The sequence below is a fragment of the Anas platyrhynchos genome, chromosome Z, assembly GCF_047663525.1.
Source record: "Anas platyrhynchos isolate ZD024472 breed Pekin duck chromosome Z, IASCAAS_PekinDuck_T2T, whole genome shotgun sequence".
Classification (NCBI taxonomy): domain Eukaryota; kingdom Metazoa; phylum Chordata; class Aves; order Anseriformes; family Anatidae; genus Anas; species Anas platyrhynchos.
In genome coordinates this window covers 27169255-27185919 of record NC_092621.1, presented here as the reverse complement: position 1 = coordinate 27185919, position 16665 = coordinate 27169255, and the positions used below count along the sequence as shown (strand labels likewise).

Here is a 16665-nt window from a genome sequence, read left to right as displayed (position 1 = left end):
TACAGAAGTAAGATTACATCGAGGGCATCTGGTAAAATGACAAAAAAAAAAAAAAAAAGAGAAAGTTGAATTTTTTTTATTATGAAATTTGAGTCTGGTGGTGATTTTGTGCTGCTAACTCGAAGCTTTCACTGTATTTACCAGCCTGGGTACAGCTTTTCTATTAGTTGAATATGAAACATACAACCCTTCTAGTATAAGATGAGGAAAATGTCAGCCTCAATTGTGTTACTGTTTCCTGTGCATGCTTTTTTGGTACTGTAAAACAAACAAGCAATCTGTGTTGATAGTTTAATGTGTTTACTATTCTCATTTCAAATTTTTTTATTTTTGTTTTAAAGGGAAATCAAAGTAATGGAAATACTGATCTGAGACAGGCTACAATGAGGGGTGTGTGTGTGTGTGTGTGTGCACAAGAGAGAAAGGTATGTTATTTGCTTCACCCTCTGCAGTGAAGCAAGGGGTAGGCCTGCATACGTGACCTCAAACTTTTTCTTTAGGCCTCAGAGAGGAGTCCTTACCCACTATACCCAGTGAATCTGGGGGAACAAACTGTCTTCTACTGTTGCCTTTTCCTAGCATTTACTCCACTCCTTGTTGAAATGCCAGCTTTTATTATTTATTTATTTGTTTATTTATTCATTCATTCCTTACTTCCAAAGAACAGCAGATCATGACACCTTTTTTTTTTTTTTTTTTTTTTTTTTTTTTTTTTTTGTTATTGCTGCTTTTTTGTTTGTTTATTGCTTGATTTATATTTGCGCTCATATTACTGCCTTTGGCCAAGGAGAGTTCAGAAGTCAGCGCACCTGCAATTATCCCTCCGGGTGTGGAAAAAGAGTGCAGGATATAAAACAAGCACAGCAGGAGCACGCTTCCATAGATGATACTCTCAGAGGACTTGTATAAGTGGTGCTTCAGACGATGCTTCCCAGCGAAACAATTCTCCGTGCACTGCTGACAGCACTTGCACGAGCTTTTTTCATCCCCACAGCACCGTGCAGAAGTGCTGCCGTTGCCCAGGCAGCATGCTGTCCCCCTGCCTGAACTCATTTCTCAGCTGCACGAGAAAACTGCGACCCGGCCCTGCCCCCAGCCCAAGCCTGGGGTACTCCGCGCCCCGTCCTGCCCCTGCCCGGGCTGTGCAGCACCGCCGCCCCCTTTGCGAGCACCGCTCAAACCACGACCCCCCCGCGGCTGGCAGCGTCCCACGGGCCGGGGCAGGGCCCCCGGGGGCTCCGCGGCCGGCAGAGGGCAGCGCTGCGCTCCGGGAGCCGCCCGGGGGCCGCCGGGGCCGCGCTGGGATCGCCCCCGACGGGGCGGCGAGGGCGGGGCGAGCCTGGACGCTGGCACCGGCACCGGCATCGGCACTGACACGGGCATCCCCTCCCCGTGCGGACCTCACTCCCCTCTCCTCGCGAGCAGGTAAGGCCGAGAGGGGGGACACCAGCCCTGGCACGGGGGCCCGCAGCCCCCGGCGGCACCTGCCGAGCGGCGACCCCCGGCAGCCCCCCGCTGCCACGGCGTTTGGCGGCCGGGACGCGGTGCCGTGGGAAAGGGGGGTGCTGAAGTCCCGGGGGGGGGAGACGGAGGTGCTTTTATACCCGTAACTATAACTAACTTTAACTGCATCTGTCGCACAATCTGTATCAGTAACTATATACAAGGCTACATCCGTAACCATACCCGTATCTATAACTGTATCTGTGACATCTGTATCTATATTATCCGTAGCTATAACATCTACGTCTTATATTATCTATAGCTGTAACTGCATCTATATCATCTATATATTTGTGTTTGTTCCTTACTTTGCCTGCAGAGCTGCTGGTGTTTTCTCAGCTCATGTCCTCTCTGAAGCCTTAGCCTCCCTGAGCCGGAGCAAAGGAGTTTTTTTTTTTTTTTTTTAAACTGTTTTAACTAAATATATAAAAGAATTGAAAGCTTTCCTAACAGCAAAAATCATAGAAACAGATTTTAAAATGCTTTTATGCAGTGTTTTGTTCTATGGCACAGTGTGTGCAGCTTAGAGCTGCATAATTTTCAACTTGAACGGTGGTTCTTATGCAAAAAAAAAAAAAAAAAAGTCTGAAAATCTTCTGCGTTCTTATGCATTTACTCCTACGTCTGCATTTTGGTGGTATACAAAAATGGAGGTAGTTTTCACAGATCGTTATAAGACATGCAAACATGATAAGAAGCCCAGCAGATGACATACTTTAGTTCTCTCTCTTTTATGGAAGTAATTTACTCTCTGCTGTGCTTTGCAGAAATAGGGCTTCAGGAGGCATTTGATTAAAAGGGACTTTTCCACATCGTTGAAAAATGAACTGTGTTCTGAAAATTTGGTATAAAAAAGTCATAACAAAATCTGGTTAAAAGACTCGTAAGTGTAGTATTTTTCTTTTTCCAGAGCAGTGTTTGAATATTGAATGCAATAAAGTAAGCAATCATGTTAGTAATATCTACCAGGAAACTCATCTGGCCTTCTCAGTTGACGTGTAAATTGGGCATTTCTGCCAACATTTTGTTACGTAATATCACACAGGAGTATTCTTTTTCTGGGTCTGAAGCTGCTGCTGTTTTTCCGGAGAAGTTCCTATTGTTTCCCCCAAGAATAGTTCCTTTGTGCGGCTGCTTCGGAAGGGTATGGTGTGTAAAATGGCTCACCGTCCTTTTGATCTGAATAACATGTTGAACAAGAATTTGTACCAGGATATAGGAAGGACAGCTCATGACTAATATGGTGACTCAGAAGATCCAGTTCCAATTTTTGGCTTTGCCAGCTGAAAGCCAAATCTCTGCATGTCTGTGTGTCAGTCAGTTGGCACCTGAACATGGAGATTTTCAGTTTATAGACTGGGGGAGATGTGGTAATCTTAGAGCACGTACATACATTCTCTGTGCCTCGTACAAGTAAGTGTTTCACCTGCTAGCATGCTACCTAGAAGAGCAGGCAGAAGTTTTATCGCAGTGAAAGTTTGTGGCCGAGTTCACTTCTGTAGCACCTTGGGTATTACTGCATCTATATACTGTATCTAGACCATCTTGTCATCAATCAATCTTGTCATCGTCTTGTCATCTTGGGGATGCTTTTTGATTTTTCCTCGATGCTGTTTGCTGAATTTTTTCAGAAATTACAGATTTTTAATTAATGTCGGACTGACTAGTTGAACTGTGTGACTTGTATCTTAAAGGCACCGTTAAGGTGGATGCTGTTAACATGTGGGTACTGCTAAACTACCTTAATGATTAAAGGAGAGCTGTGAAGTAGAGTACTCACCCTTCTGAAGGGTGAAGCCACTTATTTGAATATCAGAATATCTAATGACTTTTGACATCAAAAATGTCAACTCCCTCTCTATTTTTAATGGCTGTATTTTGTTGTGCTTTGCACAGCCTACGGACAACACATTTAGCCACATAATAATGTGAAGAAATTTTGCTAGCAGAATTGTTTGCACACTAGTTATGATATGGGCTAAGTAAAGAAAATTGTACCTTCATTGCTAATTTAGCAGGGGAAGCAGCTGGAAAGAAGGTCTGTGCAACAATATGCTGACTAAATTTGGCTGGAAAAGAGTCAGTAAACAGAGAGCTGTACCATGACAGTTTTATGTCTCATCTCAGCGTGTGGCCGTATTCTGGAGAAATCAGGGAGAAGACTTCCCAGCTGAATCTGTCAGCTTTGGAATTGAAATTGTGTTCTAAGTTTATGTGTATTGGTAGGAGAGTGGAACTTGTCTGAGCTTCAGGCTTTCACCTTCACACTTTCAAAGATGAAGGAAGAAGTAAGATTTTAGGAGCAAAAAAAACCTGCAGAGCTTGTGAATTTGAATAAACCTATTAAGATTTTCAGGCAATGATCTCTTTCACTTTCAATTTGAAGTTTGGACAAGGGGGAAGAGAACTGTATAGTTTCCAGGAAATACATTTAAATAAGCAGTTTGCCAGTGTTCAGTGTTACAGGGTGCTCCACATAGTTGAAAATATGAAAATATAGAGGTGAAGTCACCCAGACAAGCTTGAATTCTGCTCTGCAGAATTTGGATAATCAGAAAGCGGGACCATCTCATATCTCCAAAGAGAGCTGAGATGCACTCCGACTGTTTCTGAGTTCAATAAGCCGTGCTTTCAGGGCAGTTAATTTTAGCTGTTCGTGAATGTGGACGAGAAATTACAGGAGTATTGCTGTACACACAATGTGTTCCCCCTAACTTTGTTTGTTAGTTCTAGCACTTCAGTGGATGACCAGGAATGAGTGATGATGAAGCATTGCTGACAGCAGCATTGGAGCATGGATTTGGTGGCATTGGTAAAAATGAACACTTCTGATCCACTTTTCTACTACCTTCTCAGTGAACCACACAAGTGTAACTACACTGTGTAAACCCTTTAATGATATAATTAATATTATGACTTCACAGTAGAGAACCTAGAAGGTGGTGAACTCTAAAACCATTAAAACAAAATCAGTAGAAAGCAATTTTCTATGTCAAAACTGTCATTAAAGGAGTAGGGGAAGTGAGACAGATGTCTGTTTTTGTATTTTAGGGCCAATTTGTTTTTCTTTTTGTCTTTTGGAAATGTATAACCCAAGATTTCTAAAACCTAGAACTCTGTATTGGTTTTAGATGAAATGAAAATGCTACATTAAGAATGTTAATACAGGAATGCATAGAGAATAAACTTTGCCAACTTCAGGAACTAGCTGCTGTCAGAGAGGCACTTTTCTAGGGTAGTTTTTGTTGTAAAATCCAAATCATTCTTCAAAGTGTAAAAATTTGTGACTTTTTTTGGAGAGTCTTTAAATATTTTCTCTATGAAGAAGTACAGTAGCCGTAAGTGAGGTGATGTTCTTTGGAAGACTTAATACTCTTTTCATCTCCAATTGTTGAAAAGAGAGCTATTAAAAAAGGTGTTTAGCTGCATTTCTTCTATTCACATGTTTCAAGAGCAACTAATGTTTGGTGAAGTAATCAACATTAATGCAAGCAGCTTCATTATAAATTTATTAGGCAAGGGTTCATTTTACTTCTCAGTTTGAGTAGTGTTCAAAAAGAACTAAGAGAGTATGCTTGCAAAGTTTTTAACTGAGGATTTTGCTTTGTCTCCTCTCCACCCTCCTCATGCTATAGATCTTCATAAAAGCCAGGTGTCAGAATGAAAGATCAGTCAAAAAACTTGGCTACAAAGGTGCAAAAATTTGTATTTTGGAATGCAATATTTAGCATGGGTACAGTTTCAGCTTTCTACTTTTTTCCTGTCTTTTAATTCTTCCACTGTCTTTTAACCAGATTCAGAGCAAGGATCTGTACATAAAATGATGTTCTGTACTAAACTACATTTGATCTCTGTGCAGTGCATTTCCTGGTGCTTTAGAAGCAGCGAGTGAGCCTTTACCTGTGCATGTATAATGTAACTGGTGGAATCAGTAAGTAAAAAAATACAGTTTGGTTCAGTTGCCATATTTTTTGAGAGGAAGCAGTGGGATGAACATTATTAATGGAAACCAGCTGCTCCATGAACACCATACTAGAGTAGCACTGTTTTTAAAAAGTATTTAGATATGAAAAGTATAAACACTATGTAAAATTATTCATATCCATCTTAGAGGCTGTTTTTTGGGTTGATAGAGCACCTACCCCTATGGACTAATGAATTATACGTAACAGTAACACAGTGATAAAGGTGCTGTGTAACACAGCCATGCAGAGGAAGATAGCTAGGTGGAAGCCCTATTAAAATGCTTGTAAAAAGCGCAAAAAGTCTAGCAGCACAATGCACAAGGCTTTTTTGCTTAGAAAATAATGATGCATTTTCAAGCACCGTGAATTATAATTCTAGGGATTCCTGCTTACCTTCCAGTAGAGTCTGGGTGGCATCCACTCTTACTTTCTTGTTGCTCTACTTGATCAGAAATCAAGATTTAACGTGCTTGTTTTGATGGTAGTAATAAGACTGTAATTCTTAGTGTTAATAAACATGAGTTTAAATATGTGCTTCACATATACACAGGAAAAAAAAAAAAAAAAGAAAAGGAAAAAAAAGAGGAAGAATTGAATTCCAAGCCACCTATGAAGTATTACTGGAGGCTTATTTGACTTTCAGTCAGTTATATTGCAATACATGAATTGTCAGTAGTGATCTGGGGCACAGAAATGTGGGATGAAAAAAGCAAGGCAGCAGGAGAGCCCTAAGTTAAGTGAGGGTCACACCAGTGGTGGATCACAGAGAACCATCAGGGCGCGTGTCCTGTCTTCACTTTCTCTGATTCTTTCTCCCATTGTTATGCACTTCATTTACAGTGAAGAGGAGAAAGTTGAATTCTGAGTTGTAAGCCAGGTAGCTGTAGGATCAGTAGGTGGTATCTTCTGTTCAGGAAAATAGTGATGATACACAGTAGGTGCCAGGACAACCAAACAATAATGAAGGGCTGAAGGGTCACCTTGTCGGCTAGCAGAAATGCCTTTCCACTGAGATTCAGATAATGCTTTCCTTTATCTGATTTCTTTGGTGTGTGTAGAATGAGAAGTTTGATAACTGAAGTCTTTTCCATTAAAGTGCAGTTGAGTCAATGTACTAATGGAAAATAAAAACTTCAGGTATCTTCTTCTGGCCTTTTTAACATGTTTTGATAGTTGGGGAAACCATGCCTTAAAATGCTGAAATTTGTGATGTTGAAAGAAATAGAAGAGTCCTGTGATTAGCAACCAATAAATTAGATGTTGTGAGAGCAAGAGAAAGGTATAGGAGGGATTATTTATATATCTTGCACTTTGATAAAACCCACAATACTTGTTGATGTTCATTTCAATAAAGCTTAAGCTTGTCAGGAGACCAATAATAGCATTTGATAATAGGTTCAATGGACAGTGAAGATTAAAAAAAAAAAAAAAATAGGTAAACCATTTTATTTTCAAGATTTTTTTTTTTGTTGTTCTTTCTTGTATACTTACTTCTACTTGGCTGAAATGCTCACCACAGCAAATACTTCCAGTACATCTAATACTAAACTGAATCAACCTGGAAGCTAAAAAGGTATTTCTGTTTGTGTAGATGAATTCTGCTTCCTGCTGAAGTAGATGTGAGGTTGGTGTTTGTGGGCAATGCCTTAAACTGGAGCTGTTTGCCTGTTAGGTGCCCATCCCACTGGTTTCTGAGTCAGAAGCACATATGTTGGAAGAGTAGTTGAGGTTGTACTTTGTGGAATGATGTGTATCTGTTGTTTCCAGCTAGATGTGGAGTCTGTGCTTGCTGCTCAGGGTTGGATTCCTCCTCAGTTGTCTGTGTGATAGCCCTTGGCTGCTGGGGAAAGTGCTGTTTGGGGACCTGAGCTGCACTTGGAAGAGGCTTGGAGGAGATGAGTGGCAGGATTCCCTCCGGTCCCTCTCTCTGAAATGGAAATTGCAAAAGAGCAGCTCAGTAGCCAGAGCTGAGTATTTCCTCCCTACGTGCATCCTCTTCCTGCCACTCCCAGCTGCTTCCAGCAAGCAAACCAAGTTACAGTAAGCCCCAGATGGAGGAAAGACGTGAGACATTCGTATGAAACCTTCCTAATCAGCCAGCACTCTGAAGAGTGAGAGGAGCAGAACCGTCCACTCACTGTTGACAGTTACTGGTTTTTCTGCAGGAGGCAAAAAGGGCATCATTAGGGATGCTTTTGTCTCCAGGAAAAAACATTATAGGCTGGATTGTCAGGGGAGCTCATGTTGAAAATACTGAGCGTATTTCTGTGTGGTTCTAGTCAGCGTTCAGCATCCAGTGTTTTCTGAGTGCTGTACAGGAGAACACTGATTGCCTCCAATGACCTAAATCTCTGGGCTGTTTATCCACTCAGGATCGATACTGAGCTAGGAGCTTGGTGTTTCAGAATTACCAAGCTCCCACAGCATCCACAGTGGTCACAGCACTGAGCCTGCCAGAGTTCAAGAGGCATTTGGACAACAATCTCTGGTTCATGGCCTGATTTTTTGGTGGTCTTTTGGGGACCCAGGAGTTGGACTCAAAGATCCTTGTGGGTCCCTTCCAGCTCAGGACATTCTATGATTCTGTGATCCACAGGGTGACATAAACAAAGGGTGAAGGGAACTAAAATTGGGATAGCATCATATCTCCAGTGAGTTATGTTCGTATTAGCCAATAAAAAAGGCATTTATTGCATAGGTGATAATGGTAATTCCTGAAAGGAAGGGTGAAATTAAGCCTTTTTTGTGCACGCTTGCAGCACAATATGGAGACTAGGCTACAAAGATACCTGTTTTCCTCATCCTTTGCAGAGAAGGGTATAACATGCATCTCATGATGCTGTACAGCTCAAGCTAGTCATATGTCAGAAGTAATTCAGAGTAGGTCGAGTTCTGTTGGCATGGCATAATTATTTGATTGTGCTTATATTTTTTTTACAGAGGAGATGGCAGAGTTTAGTTTGGATGTGCTCCTTGAAAGAGGGAGGACCACTGCAGGTGAAGGGATTTTGTATACCATTATAGAGCAATGGTGCAAAAACATCTGGCTGGCATGTCTCTCATTCATTTCAGCCTACCATTAAATGATGCGTGTGGCAGTAATTGTGAGCTGGTGACAGGTCAGGGACAGAAGTCAATGTGCTTCACCTGTCCTGTAATGTGACACTTGCTAGAATCTCCATCTTAAATGCTCCTTGAAGACTTAATGCTATGGTTTTTTAGTTTCTATTGTAGATCTGCGTTCTTCTGTGCAAACAGAGCTGTGCTTCCAGTGCTGCTTTTCCCAAGGCAGCGTTCAGGATGCTGGTGCTGGAAACTGCAGAGCTTTGTCTCCGTCTGTTAAAGCGAGACACCTTGGAGACAGCTTCAGGATTCCTCCTGCCTTGGAACATAAGAAACCCGTCTGCCTGTGTCTAGCTGCTGACTAGGCTGGCTGGATTAAAGTTTCCCTGAGACCTTTTTCTTATGATATGAAAGTGCTGTTTTGCGTTTTTTTTTTTTTTCTCTCTCTCTCTCTCTCTCTCTTTTTTTTTTTTTTTTTCTGACTGAATGCTTGTGGCCAGTGATTTCTCTTTTGAAATTGCACTAAAGTCAAACCGCAAAAATGTAGGTACTTGTGAATATAGATGAATTGACAAGTACTGGGAGATGAGCATTAACAAACTCCATGGTTTAAATGAAATATGTGTGTATGTGTGTGTGATTTTTGTTTTTGATTGAAACTCTGCATTTAATTTTTGCAGCTTGTTGGAGGAGAACTTCTCAAATCCTATCTGACTCATAGCAGGCTGTACCTATGCATTAACGAGAAATGTGCTGCACAACCCTGTTGTTTTTGGAAACTGTTCAGCTGTAAAAACAAGGCCACATCTGAGCTGAGGCAGCCTCCTCTTAAGACAGGCTCTTTTTTTGTGGCCCGTTTCAGTGAGTGGAAGAAGGCTCGAGTGTAGCTGTTGAGCCCATCCTGCTGTTTTAAAGTGATGTAGTTGCTTCTGATATGCTTTTCTCATTTGCAAGGAATGGTATTTTTAGGGTATGAATTTTGAGGTTGTATTGTGTTTGAAATATAATAATAGAAATCAGTATTGCTATGATGGCTGTAATTATAGTAATTCCAGTGACTTACTGTGGCAGTAATTTGCTGTTCAGGGTATTTAAGGCAACCTGCCTTGGGCATAACTTCTGTGAAGTTTCTGAATACCAGCACTAGACATTTGGGATATTGGTGTGGAGTAAAAGGCTGCTACAACTTCATCTCTAGGTCAAATTCAAAATTCCTTTCTTTGCCTCCGGAGATAAGAAGGGCCCAGCACTTCATCTGCTGCCACTAGGAATGTCTCTGTGGCCAGGCTCTGCTGTCTGCTGACCTTTTTTTATTTTACTGTGCCAATCATGTGAAAAGCATGCAGCGTGTCCATGAAACCAGCCGCCCCTACTGCGGCATCATTGCACCAGCCTCTCCTCGCACCGGGGAAACTTTGGGCAACTGGGTGTCTGATAAGTTTACTATGCTTTCTTTTATTAACTCTGGAAGATGCAAATGGGATAGGGTGATATTGGTACCTTCTGATTTGTTGTGTAATAATTCTGCTGGTTTATTCTGTTCCCAGGTGCTGTGAAAATGGAGTTGAGCTGCACTGAAGTACCTCTTTATGTAAGTTCTACAATGTCAGGCTTCTGCCCTGAGAGTCGCTTTCTTTTGGGTAACAGCTCATTCAAACACAGAGTGAATGAAACCAAAAAACATTCTGTAGCTGTCTGCGACCTTAGGCAGTTGAATGTTGCTGTTGAAAGCAGGCATGTGTGGGGATGATGGTTTATAATACTGTAGCTCCATTCTCTGAAGTAAGTTTAAAATTATTTCTTCTTTAGGATAATTATTTTATTCTTCAGCATTCTCAATCTCAGTTTTCAAAACAGTTATTGTCTGTGAGGAGGTGGCACTCACTTTCTAGTTTCTCACAATTTACAGCTACTGTAAATAGCTGTACAATTATACAATTCTAAACTACCTTTCTCTCCAGTTCCTCAAAACACAAAATTGTACCTTATATATATATATGTATATAAGTTATAATAATAATGTTATAATAATAAGTTATATGTTATATAATAATATATAATAATAAGTTATATAAGTTATATAAGTATAATATATTAGTTTTATATATCTTATAAAACTAATATATATATATAAAACTAATAGATTGAAATTGGTAATCAAATGTATTTTTTTTCTGCAAAGTGTGAAAGTGTGAAGTGATTGGATATAATAAGTAGAGCTCAGAAGAGATCAAAAATGTGTTAAAAGATGTGAGGATATGCATTAGTTACATTTAATTTACTGGGATGTAATGATGGGAATTAAAACTCAGGCAACCTAGTAATTATTATTACTAAACCATGGCTTATCTTTTTTAGTTTGTTCTGCCATGGTTTTCAATGAGAATGGTAGTAGGGCTACTGAATGGTGTTGTATAGGGGAGTAGTGGGAGTGCACTGAATGGGAATGGAAAGAGTGGTGAAAGATGGAAATAAAACAATCATCTGATTGTTGTGATAAGATAGGGTCGAAAATGGAGGCAGGCATTAATAATCTGTACCCTGGAGTACTGAAAGAATTTAGGATTTTCTAAAACACCAAGAGTTTTCTTCATCTTTGTCAATTTAGGAGTGGGAACCTCAGGCTGTGGAAAATTAACTGCAGTGTCTGTAAAGGTGAGGTGGAGGTTTGTAAGAACTGCTCATGTTGTGTGCAAGGTCTCAACAATTTTTAACAGGAAGGATAATTAAGAATGTGGTGGTAATTGATATCACTTAACATAGTTTTATCAGAGGTAGCTGCATCAGACTAATCTGATATCTTCCTGTAATAGTTTAACTGATGGGCTAGACAAGGGCAGTGTAATAGGCTTAATCCCGCTGATTGAAATGAAACATTTGATGCCACGTCTCAGAGGAAATTATTCTGTCAGATGAAGGTGGAGACTAATACTGGTCCTATAATCCGGATAAGGATGTATGGATATGCTATGGGTTACGTTGCAGGAACACTCACCAGGATGGAGAGAAAGTTACTACAAGTGATACTCCCTAAGCATAAGATCTAAGGCCAGTTATGCTTAATATTTTGATTATACACTCGTGAGCCAGATGGAGGTTTGTGAGGTCTGTGCAAATCTGTGGACGTTATTGTATTGTTTAATGCTGAGGAGAATTCAGTTACTACATGGACAGATTGGACTTTCCTACCTCTTACTTACTCCAAAGATTGGACTTGCCTACCTCTTACTTACTCCAATTAATAAGAGCATTTGGATACTAATTGTGATAAATCTGTTATGAAGTAGGGGCTTATCAGGTGGAGGCAGAGGAGGTTGGGCTGTGTTAGTCACTTACAGAGTGACAGGGGTGAGAATGTGATTTTACCTGGGAATGCTCACTGTAAGCCTTGCACAAGTGAGAGCCTGTCCTGGACCTGAGTGTTGCTTCGGGACTTGCTGGTTGTGGTCTGCAGCCGCTCTGGTGAGTTAGCATCTGAAAGCGTTGCATCTTCACAATCCTACCCCTTACAATATTGTTCCTAATGTGAGTGCTCCTCAGCGCATCCGGGAAGATCAAAGAGGTCTGTCTATCTTGAGAAGTCCTTGAGTTAAGGTATTTCTTTTCTCTTAGTCAGATCCAATTACTTTGTCAGTTCTGGAAACTCCTTCCCACTGCTGCTGTCATTTGCATGACTTTGCTGGAGAACACAATCAAGTCAGCATTCACATTACCCTTTCCACTGAGATTCAGATAATGCTTTCCTTTATCTGATTTCTTTGGTGTGTGTAGAATGAGAAGTTTGATAACTGAAGTCTTTTCCATTAAAGTGCAGTTGAGTCAATGTACTAATGGAAAATAAAAACTTCAGGTATCTTCTTCTGGCCTTTTTAACATGTTTTGATAGTTGGGGAAACCATGCCTTAAAATGCTGAAATTTGTGATGTTGAAAGAAATAGAAGAGTCCTGTGATTAGCAACCAATAAATTAGATGTTGTGAGAGCAAGAGAAAGGTATAGGAGGGATTATTTATATATCTTGCACTTTGATAAAACCCACAATACTTGTTGATGTTCATTTCAATAAAGCTTAAGCTTGTCAGGAGACCAATAATAGCATTTGATAATAGGTTCAATGGACAGTGAAGATTAAAAAAAAAAAAAAAATAGGTAAACCATTTTATTTTCAAGATTTTTTTTTTTGTTGTTCTTTCTTGTATACTTACTTCTACTTGGCTGAAATGCTCACCACAGCAAATACTTCCAGTACATCTAATACTAAACTGAATCAACCTGGAAGCTAAAAAGGTATTTCTGTTTGTGTAGATGAATTCTGCTTCCTGCTGAAGTAGATGTGAGGTTGGTGTTTGTGGGCAATGCCTTAAACTGGAGCTGTTTGCCTGTTAGGTGCCCATCCCACTGGTTTCTGAGTCAGAAGCACATATGTTGGAAGAGTAGTTGAGGTTGTACTTTGTGGAATGATGTGTATCTGTTGTTTCCAGCTAGATGTGGAGTCTGTGCTTGCTGCTCAGGGTTGGATTCCTCCTCAGTTGTCTGTGTGATAGCCCTTGGCTGCTGGGGAAAGTGCTGTTTGGGGACCTGAGCTGCACTTGGAAGAGGCTTGGAGGAGATGAGTGGCAGGATTCCCTCCGGTCCCTCTCTCTGAAATGGAAATTGCAAAAGAGCAGCTCAGTAGCCAGAGCTGAGTATTTCCTCCCTACGTGCATCCTCTTCCTGCCACTCCCAGCTGCTTCCAGCAAGCAAACCAAGTTACAGTAAGCCCCAGATGGAGGAAAGACGTGAGACATTCGTATGAAACCTTCCTAATCAGCCAGCACTCTGAAGAGTGAGAGGAGCAGAACCGTCCACTCACTGTTGACAGTTACTGGTTTTTCTGCAGGAGGCAAAAAGGGCATCATTAGGGATGCTTTTGTCTCCAGGAAAAAACATTATAGGCTGGATTGTCAGGGGAGCTCATGTTGAAAATACTGAGCGTATTTCTGTGTGGTTCTAGTCAGCGTTCAGCATCCAGTGTTTTCTGAGTGCTGTACAGGAGAACACTGATTGCCTCCAATGACCTAAATCTCTGGGCTGTTTATCCACTCAGGATCGATACTGAGCTAGGAGCTTGGTGTTTCAGAATTACCAAGCTCCCACAGCATCCACAGTGGTCACAGCACTGAGCCTGCCAGAGTTCAAGAGGCATTTGGACAACAATCTCTGGTTCATGGCCTGATTTTTTGGTGGTCTTTTGGGGACCCAGGAGTTGGACTCAAAGATCCTTGTGGGTCCCTTCCAGCTCAGGACATTCTATGATTCTGTGATCCACAGGGTGACATAAACAAAGGGTGAAGGGAACTAAAATTGGGATAGCATCATATCTCCAGTGAGTTATGTTCGTATTAGCCAATAAAAAAGGCATTTATTGCATAGGTGATAATGGTAATTCCTGAAAGGAAGGGTGAAATTAAGCCTTTTTTGTGCACGCTTGCAGCACAATATGGAGACTAGGCTACAAAGATACCTGTTTTCCTCATCCTTTGCAGAGAAGGGTATAACATGCATCTCATGATGCTGTACAGCTCAAGCTAGTCATATGTCAGAAGTAATTCAGAGTAGGTCGAGTTCTGTTGGCATGGCATAATTATTTGATTGTGCTTATATTTTTTTTACAGAGGAGATGGCAGAGTTTAGTTTGGATGTGCTCCTTGAAAGAGGGAGGACCACTGCAGGTGAAGGGATTTTGTATACCATTATAGAGCAATGGTGCAAAAACATCTGGCTGGCATGTCTCTCATTCATTTCAGCCTACCATTAAATGATGCGTGTGGCAGTAATTGTGAGCTGGTGACAGGTCAGGGACAGAAGTCAATGTGCTTCACCTGTCCTGTAATGTGACACTTGCTAGAATCTCCATCTTAAATGCTCCTTGAAGACTTAATGCTATGGTTTTTTAGTTTCTATTGTAGATCTGCGTTCTTCTGTGCAAACAGAGCTGTGCTTCCAGTGCTGCTTTTCCCAAGGCAGCGTTCAGGATGCTGGTGCTGGAAACTGCAGAGCTTTGTCTCCGTCTGTTAAAGCGAGACACCTTGGAGACAGCTTCAGGATTCCTCCTGCCTTGGAACATAAGAAACCCGTCTGCCTGTGTCTAGCTGCTGACTAGGCTGGCTGGATTAAAGTTTCCCTGAGACCTTTTTCTTATGATATGAAAGTGCTGTTTTGCGTTTTTTTTTTTTTTTTCTCTCTCTCTCTCTCTCTCTTTTTTTTTTTTTTTTTCTGACTGAATGCTTGTGGCCAGTGATTTCTCTTTTGAAATTGCACTAAAGTCAAACCGCAAAAATGTAGGTACTTGTGAATATAGATGAATTGACAAGTACTGGGAGATGAGCATTAACAAACTCCATGGTTTAAATGAAATATGTGTGTATGTGTGTGTGATTTTTGTTTTTGATTGAAACTCTGCATTTAATTTTTGCAGCTTGTTGGAGGAGAACTTCTCAAATCCTATCTGACTCATAGCAGGCTGTACCTATGCATTAACGAGAAATGTGCTGCACAACCCTGTTGTTTTTGGAAACTGTTCAGCTGTAAAAACAAGGCCACATCTGAGCTGAGGCAGCCTCCTCTTAAGACAGGCTCTTTTTTTGTGGCCCGTTTCAGTGAGTGGAAGAAGGCTCGAGTGTAGCTGTTGAGCCCATCCTGCTGTTTTAAAGTGATGTAGTTGCTTCTGATATGCTTTTCTCATTTGCAAGGAATGGTATTTTTAGGGTATGAATTTTGAGGTTGTATTGTGTTTGAAATATAATAATAGAAATCAGTATTGCTATGATGGCTGTAATTATAGTAATTCCAGTGACTTACTGTGGCAGTAATTTGCTGTTCAGGGTATTTAAGGCAACCTGCCTTGGGCATAACTTCTGTGAAGTTTCTGAATACCAGCACTAGACATTTGGGATATTGGTGTGGAGTAAAAGGCTGCTACAACTTCATCTCTAGGTCAAATTCAAAATTCCTTTCTTTGCCTCCGGAGATAAGAAGGGCCCAGCACTTCATCTGCTGCCACTAGGAATGTCTCTGTGGCCAGGCTCTGCTGTCTGCTGACCTTTTTTTATTTTACTGTGCCAATCATGTGAAAAGCATGCAGCGTGTCCATGAAACCAGCCGCCCCTACTGCGGCATCATTGCACCAGCCTCTCCTCGCACCGGGGAAACTTTGGGCAACTGGGTGTCTGATAAGTTTACTATGCTTTCTTTTATTAACTCTGGAAGATGCAAATGGGATAGGGTGATATTGGTACCTTCTGATTTGTTGTGTAATAATTCTGCTGGTTTATTCTGTTCCCAGGTGCTGTGAAAATGGAGTTGAGCTGCACTGAAGTACCTCTTTATGTAAGTTCTACAATGTCAGGCTTCTGCCCTGAGAGTCGCTTTCTTTTGGGTAACAGCTCATTCAAACACAGAGTGAATGAAACCAAAAAACATTCTGTAGCTGTCTGCGACCTTAGGCAGTTGAATGTTGCTGTTGAAAGCAGGCATGTGTGGGGATGATGGTTTATAATACTGTAGCTCCATTCTCTGAAGTAAGTTTAAAATTATTTCTTCTTTAGGATAATTATTTTATTCTTCAGCATTCTCAATCTCAGTTTTCAAAACAGTTATTGTCTGTGAGGAGGTGGCACTCACTTTCTAGTTTCTCACAATTTACAGCTACTGTAAATAGCTGTACAATTATACAATTCTAAACTACCTTTCTCTCCAGTTCCTCAAAACACAAAATTGTACCTTATATATATATATGTATATAAGTTATAATAATAATGTTATAATAATAAGTTATATGTTATATAATAATATATAATAATAAGTTATATAAGTTATATAAGTATAATATATTAGTTTTATATATCTTATAAAACTAATATATATATATAAAACTAATAGATTGAAATTGGTAATCAAATGTATTTTTTTTCTGCAAAGTGTGAAAGTGTGAAGTGATTGGATATAATAAGTAGAGCTCAGAAGAGATCAAAAATGTGTTAAAAGATGTGAGGATATGCATTAGTTACATTTAATTTACTGGGATGTAATGATGGGAATTAAAACTCAGGCAACCTAGTAATTATTATTACTAAACCATGGCTTATCTTTTTTAG

At 40.5% G+C, this 16665-nt stretch overlaps 1 protein-coding gene across 6 annotated transcripts in view; it reads left to right on the top strand.

Moving 5' to 3' along the window:
- The first annotated feature begins 1284 nt into the window (after positions 1 to 1284).
- ARHGEF28 (Rho guanine nucleotide exchange factor 28) overlaps positions 1285 to 16665 on the top strand; it is a 132527-nt gene continuing 117146 nt past the window's right edge. For 5 of the 6 annotated variants that reach the window (XM_072031139.1, XM_072031141.1, XM_072031140.1 and 2 more), the window contains exons 1-2: positions 1285 to 1425; positions 15855 to 15898. In XM_072031139.1, coding sequence (XP_071887240.1) covers positions 15866 to 15898 — 33 coding nt within the window. In that variant the 5' untranslated portion in view covers positions 1285 to 1425; positions 15855 to 15865. Of the gene's footprint in view, positions 1426 to 10078; positions 10123 to 15854; positions 15899 to 16665 lie in introns of all 6 variants that reach the window. The other variant, XM_038170830.2, reaches the window with a different exon arrangement.